An 18914-nucleotide genomic window follows, 5' to 3' on the forward strand; every position below is an offset into this window, starting at 1 on the left:
ATTAGAAAGCGTATACCTGAAATCTTCCAATGCGATAAATTTTACAATAACTATATTTTGTACAAAATTGGTGTATGTTATTTAAAATTTTTTAAACTTAAGAAATCACTGGTTGAACTGTTATTATTATAAACTAGGTTCACCAAAAAGGCCAATAATAATACATTTTTATAATAATAAGCTATAACAGCTAGTCATGAAAGCAAGGTTGTCTCACACATTAGCAGATTGCCGGGAGAGGGTTGCCGAGCCGTACCCTATCAGTGCAACCAACACACACAACAATAAACAAAATTATCATTGCCACTACGAAAACTCAATTAACAACTTTAATAAGCAGTTGATAAAACATCAGGGTCTAAAACTCTCTCATGCAGGTATTAAACTTATAAGTCATGGTGAGTAAATATAGATAAAACAATGTTTTTTGTAAATAATACATACGTCTGTAAACATTTCAATTTAAAGCAATATGAACATCAAATTTAATTTAGTGTAAACCTTTTTTCTTACCAATGTATGTGTGTAATTTAATTTGGAATAAACATACAGTATTCTTTATTGTGACTTAGGCAATGAAATAAAAATACTGTATTGAGTTGAAGGAATAATGACTTTGAATAATAAAACGTAATATTATAAGTTTTACAAGTTACCTCACATGTATATGTACTGTTAACTTGTTTTTAATCCTCTAGATACCAGGCAATGGTCTAACAAGTACATTATAGCATTGCCTGTGGTCTTCAAAGTATTAATAACAGAATATGAATTAATAGAAAAATGTAAACAGTTAATTTTGAAAAACTACTACTAGCCATATCATATCAAAATATTCAAATTATTCAAAAGAACTTATAGTCTAATTCACACAGATTCATTAGTGCTTAAAATCAAACAATTAATTATACAGTCTGAAGCCCAATCTTTGTTCTTCAGTAAGTAATAAACTAAAAAATTAAACTGAAAAATATACATTCAATCGCATTTAAGCTCTAAACTATGAATAAAATTCATTTTTTGTACTTCATTTTCATAAACACAATGCAATTTTTTAGTGGAATTATACTAACATACATTTTTTAAATACACAAAAAAAAACAATCCTCTAAGTGATAGCAGTATTCAGATACCTAGTCATCTTGAGTAGTTTATTTGGTGAATAATTTACGATTTGAATTATTTTCCATGTTCTGATTGTTTTAAATATGAATGCAAATCTTTCCTGTATTTCCTAGAAGAGTACTTTGCTCTGTTAACTATTGCCCTTGTGACCATCATTATCAGACTAGAGTTCAAGTCATCACTATTCAGTATATTCGCTTTTGTTGTGTTCAATTGTATCAGTCATGAACAACATCCCCTCACTCCCCCCCAATCATTTAGTTTGAATTACCAAGAGTTCACTGTAACTTGAAACAAATTTTAGTGACAGTTATATTTAAAACACATAGAGTTGGGATAAAAGCAGGTATTAATAAAAAATATTGTCCTTTATACTTCACCTAATTGCTAATAAACATTCTAACAAAATAATTAAAAAGTAGAGTAAACTATTAAAAAAGTAGAGATAGTTTTGATTTTGCTATATAATATGGTCTCTACCACTGATGGATGGGGTTCAGTCAATGATATTAACATGTTGTTTGCGGCAACGCTTTTGGCAGTGGTAGTCACAGCCCTCATAATTAGGTTTCACCGTGTATGTAACCTCATGGTACATGAAATTTCTCTCTCCATTCTGACAATAGGAGTATGTCAATAGTGATATTTACTGTCCAGTTATGGGGCTATAAAATCTACAGACAGATTAATGATGATGGAAGAATCATATGTCATGTTTCAAGACCAAATGGTTACTGATTTATGGTTATCAAAATTTTTAGCATAGTTTATGGACTTTGATTTGAAAATGATACATTACATTTAATTGCAAACAAATGAATATCCATGATTATAAATGTTTAGTTCGGCCTTCTATAATGACTGATAAGCTCAATCATAATAATGAGAGAGGTGACCAAAGAACTGGAACAGTTCCGTCGGAATGGTTAAGCAAACTATACATTTTTTTTAAATTTAAATAAAACAAGTTTATATGAATTGTTTAGTTCACTTTGATCACCAATATTATCAGTAACTTTACAAGTAAATTAAAAATTGTAATTGCTGTTGTAGTATTGTGTATCAATATATTTATAATGAATGAAAACCGGTTGAGCAGAGACAGTTTGTAAATATCATTATAGCATTTGTGAAGTAGAATCTTACACCTCAAATATAATTATCAAAGAATTTGGAACATAGTGCATACTATATTAATCCATAATGAAAGCAGTCAGGAAACACATAATCTAGGCAAGAACCATTGTGATGGAACATGTGGAACTGGAATTGTCTTGTGGCACTAGTTCCGAGCCCAGAATGTTCTAGTTGGAATGATTCCAGTTCCAAAACAACTTGACACTACTCTTGAGTTTATTATAAAACATGTTAGTCTATGAGGTGTGTCCAAAAAGTATCCGACCTAGATGTCTGGCATGAACTGACGTTACTCGGCGGCAACGGCAATCTGGTCCCCTTCAAAGTACTCTCCTCCGCAAGCCACTACCTTATTCCAACGCTCCTCCCACTTCCGGAAACACTCCTTAAATTCATTTTGCGGAATGGCTAACAGGTCCTTCGTCGCATTTTGTTTTATTTGTTCAACATCGTCAAATCTTATTCCTTTCAAAGGAATTTTTAATTTCGGAAATAGCCAGAAGTCACAAGGAGCTATGTCAGGACTGTAGGGAGGCTGTCGTAGTTGGTTGATGTCGTGTTTGACCAAAAACCGCTGAATAAGATTTGAGGAATGAGCTGGCGCGTTATCGTGGTGCAGGATCCATTCACGGCTTGTCCACAGTTCAGGTAGTTTCCTTCACACTGCATCTCGTAGACGCCTTAGGACCTCAAGATAATACTCCTTATTCACTGCCTGGCCTCTTGGAACATATTTGTGATGAACAACGCCGTCCTGGTAAAAAAAAAACTGTCAGCATTGTCTTGACATTGCTTCGAATATGTCTTGCTTTTTTCGGCCGTTAATCTTCGCGAGTTTTTCACTGTGAAGATTGAGCCTTTGTTTCAGGGTCGTAGCCATAAACCCATGGCTCATCACCAGTAATAATTTTTTTAAATAGCCCTGGGTCACTTTTTATCAAATCCAGATTGTTCTGTGTGATTTCAAGTCAACAGTTCTTTTGGTCTTCTGTCAGCAGCCGAGGTACAAATTTTGCCGAAACACGGTTCATTTTTAAATCTTCGTGTAAAATGTTACAAACTGACGATTTTGGTATTTCTAAATCTTCTTCCAGCTCTTGAACAGTCAATCGACAGTTTTCATTAATTGCTGCATGAACACGTTCAACATTTTCAGCATTTCTGGCCGTTGAAGGCCTGCCAGATCGGTCATCACTCTCCACTGAGATATGCGTCCATTTTTAAACCGCCTAAACCACTCTTTTATTTGTGTATCGCCCATAGACACGTCACCATAAACTTTCCGTATCATAGTAATCGGCTATGATGCTGATTGGCCAAGTTTTTGGCAAAATTTAATGCAAATGCGCTACTCAACACGTTCAGTCATATTGAAATGCGGCGCACACACGGCAGTACTGTATGGAACAGAGCGCTGTGACTCACTGAGTGACCGGATAGTATTCAATACCTAATATGGGAAAGAGTAGGCTCGCCCCTCCCCTCCAATAACCGGTTCGAGCCGGTCGGTTACGCCGCGGCTGCCTACTGGTCGGCGGTCGGACACTTTTTGGACAGACCTTGTATATGAGATACATGGTTTTTTTTACTCAACTTTTAGTTATCTCATTATTATAACCCCAGTGATTTTCCTGTATCTTTTCATAGGATACAAATTTTTTCTATTCATAAAACTGATCACTCGGCATATCTCACGTTTAGTAGAATCGTACAGCCCCAAACGAAACAGTAAATATCTGTGCAGGTCACTTTTAGTATCAGACTGAAGAACAGAGCAAACAGGTGGGAGAGAATGCATGAGGTAACAGTTCAAAATATTTAGTTTCCTATTGACTAATATAAATTACCCTCAGTTGTAATTAAAGCAAAACTACCTTTTTCCCACAATAATTGCAATTCAATTTAACCTTTTTTAAATATGACTATGTAATTTTCACCCTATCACTAATAAGTGCACATTTTACTATTAAATTTAATTAGTCTTTCTATTTCAAAATTTAGTAAAAGATACTTAATATCTCGTTTTAGAATAAATTACTTCAAAAAACCTCACATATCAAACTGTTAGAATTGTTTGTAACATGGAAAGAGAAACTTATCTGAATTTGTTCTGATCGAAGTATATTTTTTACTAATAACAAATACATAACAAAGATTTATTTTTGGGAATGTAGAAACTACACATACATATAAATTTATTTGATGAATTTTGATGAGAAATTGTATTAATAAATCAGCACAATAAATTTGAAAACATAAGAGTATGTTATTTACTGAAAATTATTACGTTTATTATAATTTCAAAATTAATTTATCCAATAACTAAGTAAAACAATAATGTCAGCAGTATTAGAACAGAGGGCAACAATTAATTAGTGTGACACGGCAACACAACAGCTGGGACTTACCTCGTGGCAACAGTGAGCCCTCTCGGCTGGTGCTGCGACGCCAGGGCACATTGTCTGCACGCCCGAACGACCGGGCCTCTGACAGCCTGCGACTGAAGCCATCACAATCATACACAGTTTTAATCCAGTTATTTTTCTTATAAATTAATGGACAACAAAATACAAGCAACTTCGTGCTTCTAAAATTCTTTAAAACTACAAAATTTGATTTTTTTTTAATTAAATCATTATTTTGCTACTTTACAACCCTACATTATTGGATTCTTAGTTTGTACAATAAATCTCCTTACTGAAATAACATATAATTATAAAAAAATAAATAATTATCCTAATTTGTCCAATTTATTTTAGAACGTGATGTTTTGTAGTATGCTGTGTTAGTAGTAGAGATGTTCAGTTTTCTGAGCAGGTTATGTAAGCACCAATAAACAAAAATTGAATAACTATTTAAAATGAATGTGTTTTTTAATTGAAAGTCAGGCTCTGGCAGTTCACTTATTTTCCATGGTCCATTTTGTTTCAAATCTTTCAGGTGTGCTTGTATGACCTTTAACTAAAATACAATATATATTTTATCACCTAGAAACCTTCTCATATTTGGCAAGGTTTTTTGACTTCCAAATATGAAACACTGTTATAAAAAATTGGTGAATATTAAACTACATTTAAAAATAGAGGGTCATAGGTCCTCATGATAGGGAGGCTTTTAGGTGTAGTCAACACAGACTTGATATTGCCTATTCCATACTTACATTTTGTACATTTTCATTTAAATAGGGCTAGTATTAGTATTTGTACCCCCTCATTCCTTGTCATGTCATTTGGCAGGGTTTTCTGACTCCCCAACATTGGAGGGATAAGATATCAAGCGTGAGGTTTTATAAGAAACACAAAACCATTTTACGTTACGTTTGAATTTTGTTTATAAATAGAGGGATCTCATTAAGGAAATGTCTGGAGGGGGTAAATTGTATGTTGAATTTCATTTAAAGAACATAGGAAACAAATTAATTAAATACTACAAATTATTCTTAATTTTTTCATCAGTACAGTAATTATCCACATATTCCAATTTCATAAAATGTCCAACATAACACAACAAATTCTGTTACGCACTAATCATAACAACTAATATATTTAAATGTGTTGAGATTATCAGTCAATAATTATCTTAAAGGTTGGCACAGAATACAATGAAGCAACGCACATAGAAGTTGGAATGGGTTTATTTATTTTTTAGTGTGTTTTTTTAACTATGGAATGACATAACATTAGGAATTGAAGAAAGAGGGGGGAAATGACTAGATCTAAACAAGCAAGCAATGCAGGCTGAAAACTTTTAGCAGTTTTTTGAGGGGATAGGAGTGGGTTAATAACAAGTAGTAGACATGAACCATTAACAGTAATGAAAAATATAATGGCTATATTATGAGCCAATTCTGGAATATGATGCACAAGCATAGAAAGTGTCTAAGATGTAAATGATGGTAGCATGAACAGAATAATAACTTAAAACTACAGACAAGACATCATTCAATAAGATTAAGAATGCTAAAGGTTTACTCTACAAATTTCGATCATAACAGTTACAAAAATGGAGTTTCTAATCTTGAAGGCATTATAGGTTTTTCTATGAAATTAATAATAAACCAAATTAAGGCTTACGATGAGCTGGTCATGAATATGGATGAATTTGAAACATTGCTTCAATTCGCACATGAAATAAATTAAAATATCACGTAATTATTACCAATATATAGATGTCTTCTGTTTATGGCTTGCAACAAACAGATAATAAGATTGATTATGCATTTATTTCTATTGACAAAAATATATATAATTTCAGAAGGAAAACCATTAATAATTTACATTTAATGTGGAAATTTAAAAATGTTTAATGTGGACACAACAAAACATTTTCATAATCTACACAACAATCTTATTCAATGGAAGAAATGGTTGACAAAGAGTTGGCTAAATTGAAGCTAAGCAGAAATTAGTAACCTAAAAAAATTAAAATGTAATTTCCACCTTGAAATTGATTCACAAAATAAACTATTCAAGATTAGCTATAGTCCGGTCTAGTTATATGAGAACAGCACAGGGAAAATATGCATCTCTCTAGCTAAGACCTTACCAAGATTATGATATTTTATTTTATTCTAAACTGGGAGCAAAACTGAAGGAAATCGTCACTGAGTGTAAAAAATTCTATATCAAAGATTTGAGAATAGATGGTGTTGTTATTTTAATAGCTGGCACAAATATGTTGAAGATGATGACTTTGTTTGTAACAAATGATGATCAGGGATTAAAAGCTTTGTTGGCACAATAATTGAAAAGTATGTACAGTAAAATCCTGGTTAACCAAAATGAAAGGAGGACAACCATTTTGGATAACTAATTATTCGGTTAACTCAATTACATTAAAAAATAACTGCCGAGCAGCGCAGTAGCAGATGCTGGTGTGGTGCAGCGCAACGTGCACTGGCTGGTGAGTGAGGGAGAAGGTGAATCATCTTATAGACAGATTATTTGCTCAGTCAGTTGTTACAGCAATGTGGATTGGCGCAGTGTTCTGCTGTTGAATATAAACTATTTTGCTCGGTTAATTATATATACAGTATAGTTCGGGGAACCGTTTTGGATGACGTGAGTTTGGTTAACCAGGGTTTTACTGTAATTACTAACAGTGTTCCTTACGACTTTAGAGCCAGCTGAAATGAAACAACTTTGAGTTTTACTTCATAAGACCAATGTTACAGTGTTTCACCCCTATTTTTTGTCACAGGATTATGAGAGATGTCTCATTTTAAAGATAGGATTAATACACATCCAAACGTTTTTAATTTTTTCTTGTAAATTAATAATATTGTAAATACTTTTTGAATATACAAATGATATATTACAAAATAGAATAAGATTTCTTTATTAACAAATAAAAATATTGAACACCTATAAAAGTGTTTCAATTTATAGTAATTATATCATAAAATGAGACATCTCCTGTGATCATACAATGAAATATGTGCGTAAATGTATTTGAAAATTATTACAGAGTGGAGATTTGGGTCCTTTAAGTCTCATTTATACGAGCTTGAAACCCATTATCATAAGAATCAGACACAGTCTAGATATATTGATAGCTGTGTCATACACACAATACCAAGAGGAGAAGGGACAATAACAGTGCTACGCAATGGGTTAGGTCAGGGCTCGAAAACAGTAACCATTTTACATATTAGCAATGTTTGAGAAAATATTCCTGCCAATCCTATGGTTGGAACCACAATGGGCATTGGAATTCAATAAAAATTCAATTTATCAACATATTCAATTCAATTTATCAAGATGTTTTAGAATAATAAGTTATTTCATTTTTCTTCAAAGCGTTTTTATAATGAAAGAATTTTGCAGATGAATAAAGCAATTAAGCTGTGCTGAATAGTAAAGCAATAACAAGTAATGAACAAAAATGCCAAACTGTTTTTCAAAGTACTTCAAAATATTACCTAAGAAAAACCTAAGAGTTTTTCTCGATGTTTTTATCAATGTTTCATTAATTTTCAAGTTTCCCCCCCCTTCCAAAAACCCTCAATACAGAAACAGAAATTCTAATTTAGTACTTATTTATGATTTTATAATAAAAGAGCACTGCAAAATTTCTACATTTCTAATGGTAAACTAGTAGATATTGTTATTTTTCATTTTGAATCAGTGCCCAGATAACTTTTAAGATAGAACCATTTCTTATTATTTCATGAATAGAAGTCATAGGTGTATGTGAAAGAATAAAATATAGCACCTTGTCCACAATCTATGCCAGCACTGTGTGGCCTCGTTCAGGCTTCACAGAAAGTGTAATTAATTATTAGCCAAGTGGTCAGGAAAACAAAGGGTCTTAAAGTTTAACTCCAACAGCACACAACAAAAATGTATGCATAAGTGTATTTTAAAGCCTAATAAACACAGAGAACATCAATTCCTATTTAGCCAAAAGCTCTCCAGAGTTTATTATATGAGGTTTATTAACTCCAGAGGCCAAACAGAAATTTCTTACTATCAGTAATCATAAATTTTTGAACAGTCAATTTTAGTTAGCCAAAGTTAGAGCTGCACGTTAATCTAATGTAGTGTCAGTTCCTAACTTGGGAGCACCCACATGACTTGAGATTAGTAACCAGTGTAATTCTATGGTGAAGAGTATATCAAAGATACCTGGGGGGCATGTCAAAGAGGGAGTGATGGTGGTTGAACAATCGGGGGAAGGCTGATGGTCTCTCTTCTGTGTTAAGCCGCTGGGTCAGGCTGCGCACCTGTACATACAAAAATATCCTGTATCAAGAGTGTTGTTCAAGAAAAACATAATTGATCCTCACTACTCATTGATGATATGTTTTTATAGCAACTGCAGGGAAACCAAAATTTTGTTTACGGAACAAATACCGGTCTGGTTATGTTGGCTATCTTTAAAGCTTAAAATGAGCCCTCAGTCTAAGACTGAATTATTCTCCCTTACTTAACTACCAAATCCCTCTAACAATACTCAAATTGGCTGGAGACATTATGGATAACGGATGAAGTCTAAAGAATGCATAATAATATGGATCAAGCTCATCACAACCTAATCTTTAACCCTTTAACAATATGCAGTTGAGCACATTGCCATTTGTTCGAAAACTGCCGACTTGCTTATTTGTGCATACTATGCGAAAATCTTCAACGTGTGCTATAAAAGCCCTCTCATATTATGATGGCTTTCAATGTTGTCCAAATGCCTTGAAATTCAACTGTGTTATATGGATAACACACAGAAAAAAGGTTTGATATTCTATAGAAGCCATTTTCTTTACTGAACGTCTTTGGTTTTACTTTGAGTTTGCTCTGATGTGTTATGGTCATCTCATTAGTCAAGCGTTGTTTCATGTTTCACACTTTAATTGGTGTTTGTGCTAGTCAATATAAATATTGTTATATTTAGAAAATTATTAAAAGGAGTAGATCAGTGAAGGAACATTGTTCAATAATCTTGTAAAAAATTGTGTTCCATGAGAGATGATTTCGATCCAATAAAAAGAAATTTAACACGTAAAAAATGTTAGACTAAAAAATGTTTATGCTTTTAAATTTATGGCTTAAAGCAACAAAAAATCATTTAAGATACTACTATTTACAGATGGTTTTGTAGCAGTGTGTCAAACATGCCATTTTGAGGCTGACCGTTTTGGAAAGTAACATATGTAATGGCAGGTGTGTTTAGATCTAAAACTGAATTGTTGACCTGACCTTCAAAGATTTAACCACGGAGAAAACTTTTACTTAGAATAGACACTTAGCTAGTATTGGTAACAGAACCAATGCAGTGCTCATTATGTTTAGGCACCTAATTGATGACAATTTGGATTTGAAAACTAGTTATTTCAGTTATTTGTAACTTTGACCTGTGGTGTCACTCTTGAATACTTAGGCACTTAATACAATCACCGTTGTTCCAATGCCTTTACTATGAAAAATACTATAGATTCATTCAATTCTAGTAGTAAGGAACATTACCCTGGACAGCAATGTGGAGAAGAGATTCTCAGCAGTCAGGATCTCAAAGTTGTCATCATCCTCGTCTGAGCTCACACTATCAGCAGTCTCTAACTGACGATTGTGTCTGCGAGAACTGTGCAAACCGAACCCTCTCGGCAAGTCATCCTCACTCTCATTCAAAGAACTGCAACCAAAAAAGAACAGTATAATTGGTTGCTTCATTTTTTTCTCAAAACTCAATTTAATAAGTTCATTTTAGAATTCAAAGCGGTGAAAAATGTTTAGAATATACGGTCTAGACATTAAGTCAATTTTTTTTTCTCGTTATCTGATTGCACATTAAAAACATTTAAGGACCATCTATTTATTAACCCTTCCCGCGCTACGGCAATTTGGGACGCACCATACCCAAACGCTACATATACCTCAAAATCTTGTGTGCTACACACAACACATCTTCCCGTCCCCTTTTCTCTTCTTGCAACAAACCAATTTGACAACGTACGCACAACAGTTCCACTCGCAGTCCGCGAACAAACTAAACCGGCGAGTTAGTTTGTCAGTAGCGCTAGTGTCTGGCAAAAACAGGCAGTGGCATGGGTAGTGCGCCGCCATTTTGCAGCTTGGAGAACAACCGGAGGCGAGGGGACAACTATTACTGTGTCTTTCTATTGAGGGATTTATGCTCCAGCAGCTGCTGCACTCCACCAGCAAAACTGGGACCTACTTACTCCCAATAATAAACTCAATGTTTAAAAGCGAATATATTTGTCAACAGCGTTTTTAGCAAAGTAAAAATTGGCGGTTATATTTGTCAACAGCGCGTGAAGGGTTAATATAGAACAAGAGATCAAAAGGTCTCAAGTTTTTTTTAACATGGAGAGAGTTTGATGTATTGCCATGATATTTGTAGTTTAAATGAACTAATTTTTAATAATTGAGTAAAACAGTGGAGAATGGAGTGTTTTTATAGACCCATCAAAAACTATTTTATAATAATTTACAATTCATAACCTGTGACACGTTCAGTTCATACAAAGGAAACTTAACGAAAATTTAGTCATGATTTAATCAGATTTAACTATCCTGATCACAATTGTATAATATTTGAAAATTTGTAAGTTGCTTAATAACTGACTTTTAGTCATATTACAATAAATCTGCCAGTTGAAATAACCCATATGGAAGCACTTCCAGAAAATTTTTTATCTTCAAAGATCACAGATTTGAAATCACCTCCTTTTGTTATCAGATAACTGACATTCTTTCAGTTCAAATAGTGATAACTCCAAGAATCAATAAATCACAACTTCCTAACTATAACACTGATATCAACAGTCCTGATAAATAGGCCCTATTATGTTTGAGTAAAAGTTTGTGAAAAGACAATCACATTGTGAATCTAGTCAGTTTTACAGCTACAAAGTACAATAGCATTACAATTAATTTATTTATATAGAAGCCAAAAATATTTCTCATCAATTATTACAACCAAAAAATATTAAAAAATAGTAGTGATAATCTGAATGTTATATATCTTTATAAATATTCTTAAAATGTTATTACTTGGAAAAACTATTTCATTTGATATTTCTCGTAACCATAAGTACCAAGTTGCTTTACAATATGAGTTTCACTTCCACTCAGGTTAAAGCCTGGATTGCTTACAGTTTTATCCAGGCTTTCTGTTTGATAATGTACCTCATGCGAGAGATGGTGTCGGCACTAGGCGTGACGTAGCCTCCGCCTTCCACGGCAATGGGAATGATGACCTCCCTGGGAGACTTACGGATGGGTTCTCCCATACTGGCCGTGCTGCCCAGGTCCGAGTCCTGCGTACTTTGTCGAGACAAACTGCAACACGTTGATTTAAGATTAGCTTTGTATTATTAGAGAAGTCGTAATAAGGATAATATTGTTTATTCACAATTGTTGGTATAAACTACATTAACCCTCCGAGTGGTGAAAGACGCTGCAGTGTCTATTAAATCTCGTTCGCGAATGGCAAAGACGCTCTAGCATCTATTAACACAAGCCTCTCTTGTTCCGGTATTTCCGATGTTATGCCGCGACTTAAACGCTATATATTAGGTATGGTTAGAAAGACCAGATTCCAAACTTTAATTTGATATAGTATTCAGATATGCTGGCACTTATGGAACTCTTACAAACGGTTCATCCACCTACTGTACTACCTCCTGGACCAAGTGTAGATCTTCCTCACAGAATTGCTTATTTACCAGACTGATAAAAGTTTCGATCAGCAACTAGTGCGTTGTTTTTAGGAATAATACATACAAACAATACATAAATAACTTTTTTTACAGAATTAAATTATAAACAAAATGGCTATTTTGGATTTGTGTCAAAAAATTAAATTTAGGAACATTTACTCAGCCTAACATAAAACAAAAAAATTTGAATTTTTATTTTTGGAATTAACCCATTTGTTTTTTACACCAATCCAAGGTAAGTGTTTCATATTATTACCATTCTATTCTGTGTGTTATGTAGTTTAAATCGATGTATGATATGGCATTCTTATATAATGTACAGTATTTTATATAAATTTTCTTTTGCGAACATACAAAATCAGTAAAAATATCCCGAGACTTGGAGAAAAAGTACCGCCACTCGGAGGGTTAAATTTCTTCTACCATTATATATGCAAAACAACTCTTTTTGGGTAAAATCTAAATTTTCTTACAATTTATTTTAATATTCTGTTTATAGAAAAATTATTATGTAACTAGCTGTTTCCCGCGGCTTCGCACGCGTCTCTTAAGCTTTGCCCGTATATTTCTTTGCCTTCAAATAGTGTTTGGATATTTTAATATACGTAACTACTGTGTTGTAATTGCAGTTTATAATGTGCAGGCGCTTTGATAACTTTTATATCTTGCAGTACAGCCTGGTGGTTAGTTACATCAATGGGCATTGCGTATAAACCTTCTACATAGAAAAATACAAATTTTCATAGTGATCGGTCCAATAGTTTCTGAGTCTATAAAGGACAAACACACAAACATTCATTTTTATATATTATGATTGCAGAAACAGTTTAAACAAAATTTGTCGTTTCTCTTAAGCTTACTATATGCTTTAAAACTATAAGTGTAAAGAAATTTATATATAAATATATTTTTTGTCGCATTATATATGTTTACAAAGAACAGCTGATTAAAAATTTGAAAAGACTCTTTCACTTAATAACATATCTTTGCTGCAATGCATTTCTTACGGGTATTTCTGTAACCAGTGGGGCGGAATCCTGAATCGGGAAAGGGATAAAAAGTATCCTATAACCTTCTACAGATCAAGACGAACAAATTTTAAAAAAAATTAGGCGAATCCGTCCAGCCGTTTGTGAGTGATGCTGTTACACACGAACAGTTTCATTTTTATATATATAGATTGTTCCTCAATGCTAAATCATTACAATATTTTGGTGATTTTTAAAATTTATCCAACACTTTTCAATAATCAATGACCTTGATTAAGGAACATGTGTAAAAATAATCTTTACAAATATATTACCCAGCGAGAATTAGACACGTATTAGTTCTTTCAAATTCTGACTTACCTCTTGGAACTGGTGCGACTGACAGGACGTTGCGAGGCAGACGGAGGGGGCGGGGGCTTGACAGCTGTGTCCTGTTCCAGTTGTATTGGTACAATATACTCACGTGGCGTGCTACCCTGTCTGCCAGCAGATCTATACAACACAGTACCATCAGTTACAGAAATTACAAGTACAATTTTACACAATACACACAAACTAATACTTGTTTCGTATATCAAATTTTAGAATGGTTTAATTGGTCGATTGGGATATCTGTAATGACCTGGAAAATAATGTTAGCAATATTTGCCATACGTAATTGATTGAGGACCAAATAAATTTCAAAAAGCCTCTTAAAAGTGTCTGGACACATTTTTTACACTTGAATAAAAATAAAACTCAATATTTAGCGATCTGATAAGTGGTTGATGAAAGAAAATCAAGATTACAAACAATTGAAACTATTACATAAATCTTAGATTATGAAGTGTTGGTGAGTTACCGAGGGGTGGACTGAGGTGCAGCTACTGGAAACTTAACTTCTGACCTTTGCACAGCCACTGGTGACCCAACCATGTGCTCCACCTCACTGCGGAACTCAGCTGGTTTTGTCGGTGGCCTGCATACATACATAAATTTTACTCAGGTTATAGCTTTCCAATCTGGTAGCATCTTTTAAACTTCTACTTTAAATTAACTAATTGAACTGAAAATAATTCTTTTACTGAATGTTGATTTTAATAATACACAGTTTTCTTCAGACTTGAAAATAATAAATAAGGTTAGCGGTTAATTATATTACTATATTCATAGCAATTTATATTATTAATTCAAAACAAATCCACTCACATGGCCAGTTTAATCTCTGCTCTAGATGTCCGTCTCCTTGGCAATGTGGCAGCTTTAGACTCGCCAATGCCTTCTGTAATGGCATTACCGATAACCTAGACACATGTTTATTTGTTAAATGTAAATCTTGTAAATGTAAATGTGTAAATGTTTAAAATTCTGAAACATAACAAATTAGTTTTGCTCTTAAGTTCATAGTAATTTAATATACAATTACATAGATTTAAGTTTATAAAGAAGTAAGTTAAAACTTAAATAGTTTAATTGCTTTTATTCACGTACATTTGAAAACATTTGCTAATCTTTCTTCTTACCTGAATGGCTGTTTTTACTTTCTTCCTTGTTTCTTCTTCAGGCTTGGCACTTTCTTCAACCTTTGGTTCTTCTCTTTTTACTTCAATAATTCTTTCAGGACTTGGTTTGGGAGGTTGCTCTGGTACCTTTGTTTCCGTTGGTGTTTCTACACTACTTTCCTTCTCCTTCTCTTTTTCATCTTCCATTTTAGAAAGCCTCTCCACATTCTCAACCAGTTTGTTCAATGCTACTGAAGATGCCAGGGAGAACTTGGCATCTTCAACAGCTGGAGGAGACAAACTCGATTCACCTGATAAACTTTTTCTTGAAGCTGAACCTCGAATAAAGTTAGTTGATGATGCCAATGATGACCTTCTTTCATATGCTTTCTTGGCATCGCTTACTTTTACACCAGGTAAAACCATTTTCTTTGGTTGAGGTTTTGGTTGGGCTTCAGCTGTACCTATTTTATTGAATTTTTCAGCTGTTTCAAATATTTTTGATTTTCTTCTTTCCATGGGCTTTGTAGGTTTTTCTTCTTCAGGTGTTTTATCTTCTATTTTCTCTGCAGGTAGTGAGAAAGCCATAGGCTGTGTGGGTGTGGTGGGGGTTGTTGGTACTGGGGAAGCCAATGGAGACGGCTGTTTAAAAACTTCATGTACTGGAGTTGAAGGTGTCTCTGGCTCCTCAGATTTAATCTCTTCTATTACAACTTCATCTGAAGGCACAGGAGATTTCGCTTTAGGAACTTCATCAACTGGCGTTGTTGGTGCGAGGATCGTTTCACTGGATTTTGCTAAGTCTTCTTCAACTTCTGCTATCTTTGGTTGGAGAACTTCCTCTTTAGGCTGTTCTAATACCAAACCCTCACTGCTGCTTTTCTTTGACTTCACAGATCGCCTTTTGGGTTTCTCTGATACAGAATCAGGTTCAGGAGTAGAATCATCCCTTCTACTTCTACTACTCGACCTTTCTCTTCTACTTCTCGACCTTTCTTTTCTTTTAACACTTCCACCTTCCTCTTTCCTCTTGCTCCTACTTTCTGTGTCTCCTGAAAAAGAATATTCTATTAAATCTTTGATCTTAAAAGTAATATTTTAAAAATATTTACACAATTTTTTTCTGCATTAAACTAAATGCAATGATCATGCAAAAGTTTGACTTACGTCTGCTCTGACTGGATGCAGGTTCTGGTAAGAAGTCAGGTTGTACCTGAGCGGTGGCGAGGCTACTGAGAGATTGAGACCTCAGAGGTCTATCGGTGGCCTCCTGTATTGGCGGCTGAAACAAATACGAAATATTGGTGTCTGAAAGAATTAAATAAAAATTACTTCCAATCACAGTTAAAGTTTAGTTGGCTAGTCAATGTTATAAACGCAATTTCAAGTTTTTCCAGAATATTTTTTTCATACCAATAAACATTACAGAGTACCTAAATAACAGATATAATTATTGTGTGATTTTAAGTGACAATATTAATATTTAAGCAATTATAAAGTCATGTAAAACATTGATAAATAGCAAGAGAAAACAATTTTAACACTCTTATGGAAACCGCGGTCTCTCACGCACTGGGGAAATTTTTTTCTGTTGTATTGGCAACACGGCGCGAGCGTGGGGTCTGGTCAGCTCAGTAGCTGCCTCCCTCACCCCCCTCTACCACCCACTACAAATATTGATCAGTTTCGGCAAAGCATTTGACCTTGACGTACCACTAGTCAAAACCTACACGGTCTGTGTGACCAGGCGTTTCCGTGAACGTTGTGCGCGTAGCGATCTTTCTTATAAGGTGTTTCTTATAACGTGTGGTGGGTATTTGAGACGAAAATGGACCGGCCAAGTATCAGTAGATCAGTGAACACTAGTGACCCAGATTATAGTGACAGGATACGTAGGTTATTGGACTATGAAAGTGATGTCGATTCAGCCGAAAGTTTTGAAGAAGTTGACGATTCTGACGAAGACCCCGATTACATACTGTCCGAGGAAGAAGCTGCTACGAGGGAGCCTGTGGTACCAGAAGAATCATCAGAAGATTCAGCAGATGAAGAAGCACTACTAGATCGTGACCAAGATGATTACGCTCTGCCAAATCCTGGTAATCAAAACGTTTCTCTAGAAAATATTCAACCTGATGCTGCCTTACCGATTTTCTTTCTTGAAAGGTCAAAGAAAACTGAATTTGGACCTCCCAATGCATGGACTTCAAAACAGCCTATTACTCAGGTGAGAACTCCTGCCAGAAATATCATTAGAACTGGTTTGCCAGGTGTTAGGGGTGGCGCTAGAGCATTAGGGAACAAACCAAAGATAACAGAGGTTTGGAATCTTTTATTTGATGATGAGATGATAGACACTATTGTAGTAAATACAAACAAAAAATTGCAGAGTCAAATTCCAAAATTGGGAGACAAAACGAATAAAAGTAACTACAGGGATACTAAAAAAACGAGATAAACGCACTTCTAGGTATAATTATGCTTTCTTCAATTCTGAAGTCAAATGATGAGAAAATACTATCTATGTTTTCCAAAGGCTCTTTCAGTCGACCTATATTTTCTAATAAAATGTCTGAAAAACGATATTTAGTTTTAATTGCTTGTTTGAGATTTGACGATGCTAATACACTCACTGAAAGATTGAGAACCGATAAAACTGCTTGGTGCACTATTCACTAAATTCATATCTAACTGCCAGAGAAATTATTGTGTATCATCTGAAGAGTAACGGTGGATGAAACGTTAGTACCATTTAGAGGAAGATGGAATCATAAGGTCTACATGCCAAAAAAACCAAAAAAATATGACATTAAAGTAATGTGTTTAGCGGATGCCAAGACATCATACTTGCTGAATGCTTACATTTACACAGGCAAAGGAAGTGACAGCTTAGGAGTAACAGAATCTGAGAAAGAGTTGAGCTTTCCTACGCAATCCGTAGTCCGTCTGTGTCGCCCTATCCAGGGATCCAACAGGAATGTAACGGCTGATAACTGGTTCACCTCCATTGAAGTAATAGATGAACTGTTGAAGAGGAAATTGACTTACGTAGGTACAATGAAAAAAGACAAAAAACAAATTCCTGAAGAATTTCTGCCGAACCCTAATTGACCTCCTGGTTCTTCCATCTATGGATTCCGACCAAAAATGACTCTTCTAAGCTATGTTCCTAAAAAGAATCGAGCTGTTATATTAGCATCAAGTATGCATCACACTGCTCAATACAATGAAGAGAAGAAAAAGCCAGAAATTATTTTGTACTACAACAGTACAAAATGTGGAGTAGATCTTCTCGACATGAAATGTGCAGTGTACTCTTCAAGCCGTAGAACCAGGCGTTGGCCTCTTGCTGTCTTTTACAGGCTTGTGAGCATAGGAACCATAAATTCATTTGTGATGTACATGAGTTTCAAGGACATACCCGATATGACACGCTTTGACTTCATAAAAGCCTTGGGCTACCAACTCATTGCCCCTCATGTACAAGCAAGATTGATGAACACCAACCTTCCACGAGAACTACGGGCGAACATAGAGAAGACCATGGGTGAAGGGGCAGCCAGAGCCACATCAACAGCCTCAAGCCCGACAGCTTCAAGCCGATCTCCCACAAGTTCCGTCTGATAAAATGGAGAAAAGGAAAACATGTTCTACTTGCCCATGGGCAAAACAAAGAAAAACTGCATATATGTGCATTGACTGCAAAAAGCCCGTGTGTTTGGAGTGTAGTAGAAAAATTTGTTTAGAATGTGCAAAATACAAGTAATTTAGATTCTTTATCTACCATAGATACTCGTTTCCTCCTTTTTATTAGTATATTGTATTAGTAGTACGTAACAAATTAATTAAATCTAAATGTTCCAGAATTAAATTTTAGCTTTGATGGATTTGGATTTATGATAAAGAAAAATAATTGATCTTTTTATCAAATTTTTTGTTGTAATATATGGTACTTTGTTGTATATGTACTTAAAATAAATATCATATAACAAAAAGAACTTAATT

The 18914-nt window shown here is 34.4% G+C and overlaps 1 protein-coding gene across 4 annotated transcripts in view; it reads right to left on the reverse strand.

Annotated features, from left to right (window-relative positions):
• Positions 1 to 18914, reverse strand: part of LOC124358936 (NUAK family SNF1-like kinase 1) — a 61351-nt gene that overhangs the window by 12033 nt on the left and 30404 nt on the right. For all 4 annotated transcript variants that reach the window (XR_006922090.1, XM_046811212.1, XM_046811220.1 and 1 more), the window contains exons 10-18: positions 16077 to 16191; positions 14931 to 15961; positions 14617 to 14711; positions 14270 to 14386; positions 13789 to 13920; positions 11907 to 12059; positions 10224 to 10389; positions 8889 to 8986; positions 4671 to 4762 (exon numbers count right to left, since the gene is read on the reverse strand). Coding sequence is in view for 3 of the 4 variants with exons in the window: in XM_046811212.1 (XP_046667168.1) it covers positions 4671 to 4762; positions 8889 to 8986; positions 10224 to 10389; positions 11907 to 12059; positions 13789 to 13920; positions 14270 to 14386; positions 14617 to 14711; positions 14931 to 15961; positions 16077 to 16191 (1999 nt within the window). In the remaining variant the exon portion in view is untranslated. The remainder of the gene's footprint in view (positions 1 to 4670; positions 4763 to 8888; positions 8987 to 10223; positions 10390 to 11906; positions 12060 to 13788; positions 13921 to 14269; positions 14387 to 14616; positions 14712 to 14930; positions 15962 to 16076; positions 16192 to 18914) is intronic.

Source organism: Homalodisca vitripennis, chromosome 1 (assembly GCF_021130785.1).
Source record: "Homalodisca vitripennis isolate AUS2020 chromosome 1, UT_GWSS_2.1, whole genome shotgun sequence".
Lineage (NCBI taxonomy): Eukaryota > Metazoa > Arthropoda > Insecta > Hemiptera > Cicadellidae > Homalodisca > Homalodisca vitripennis.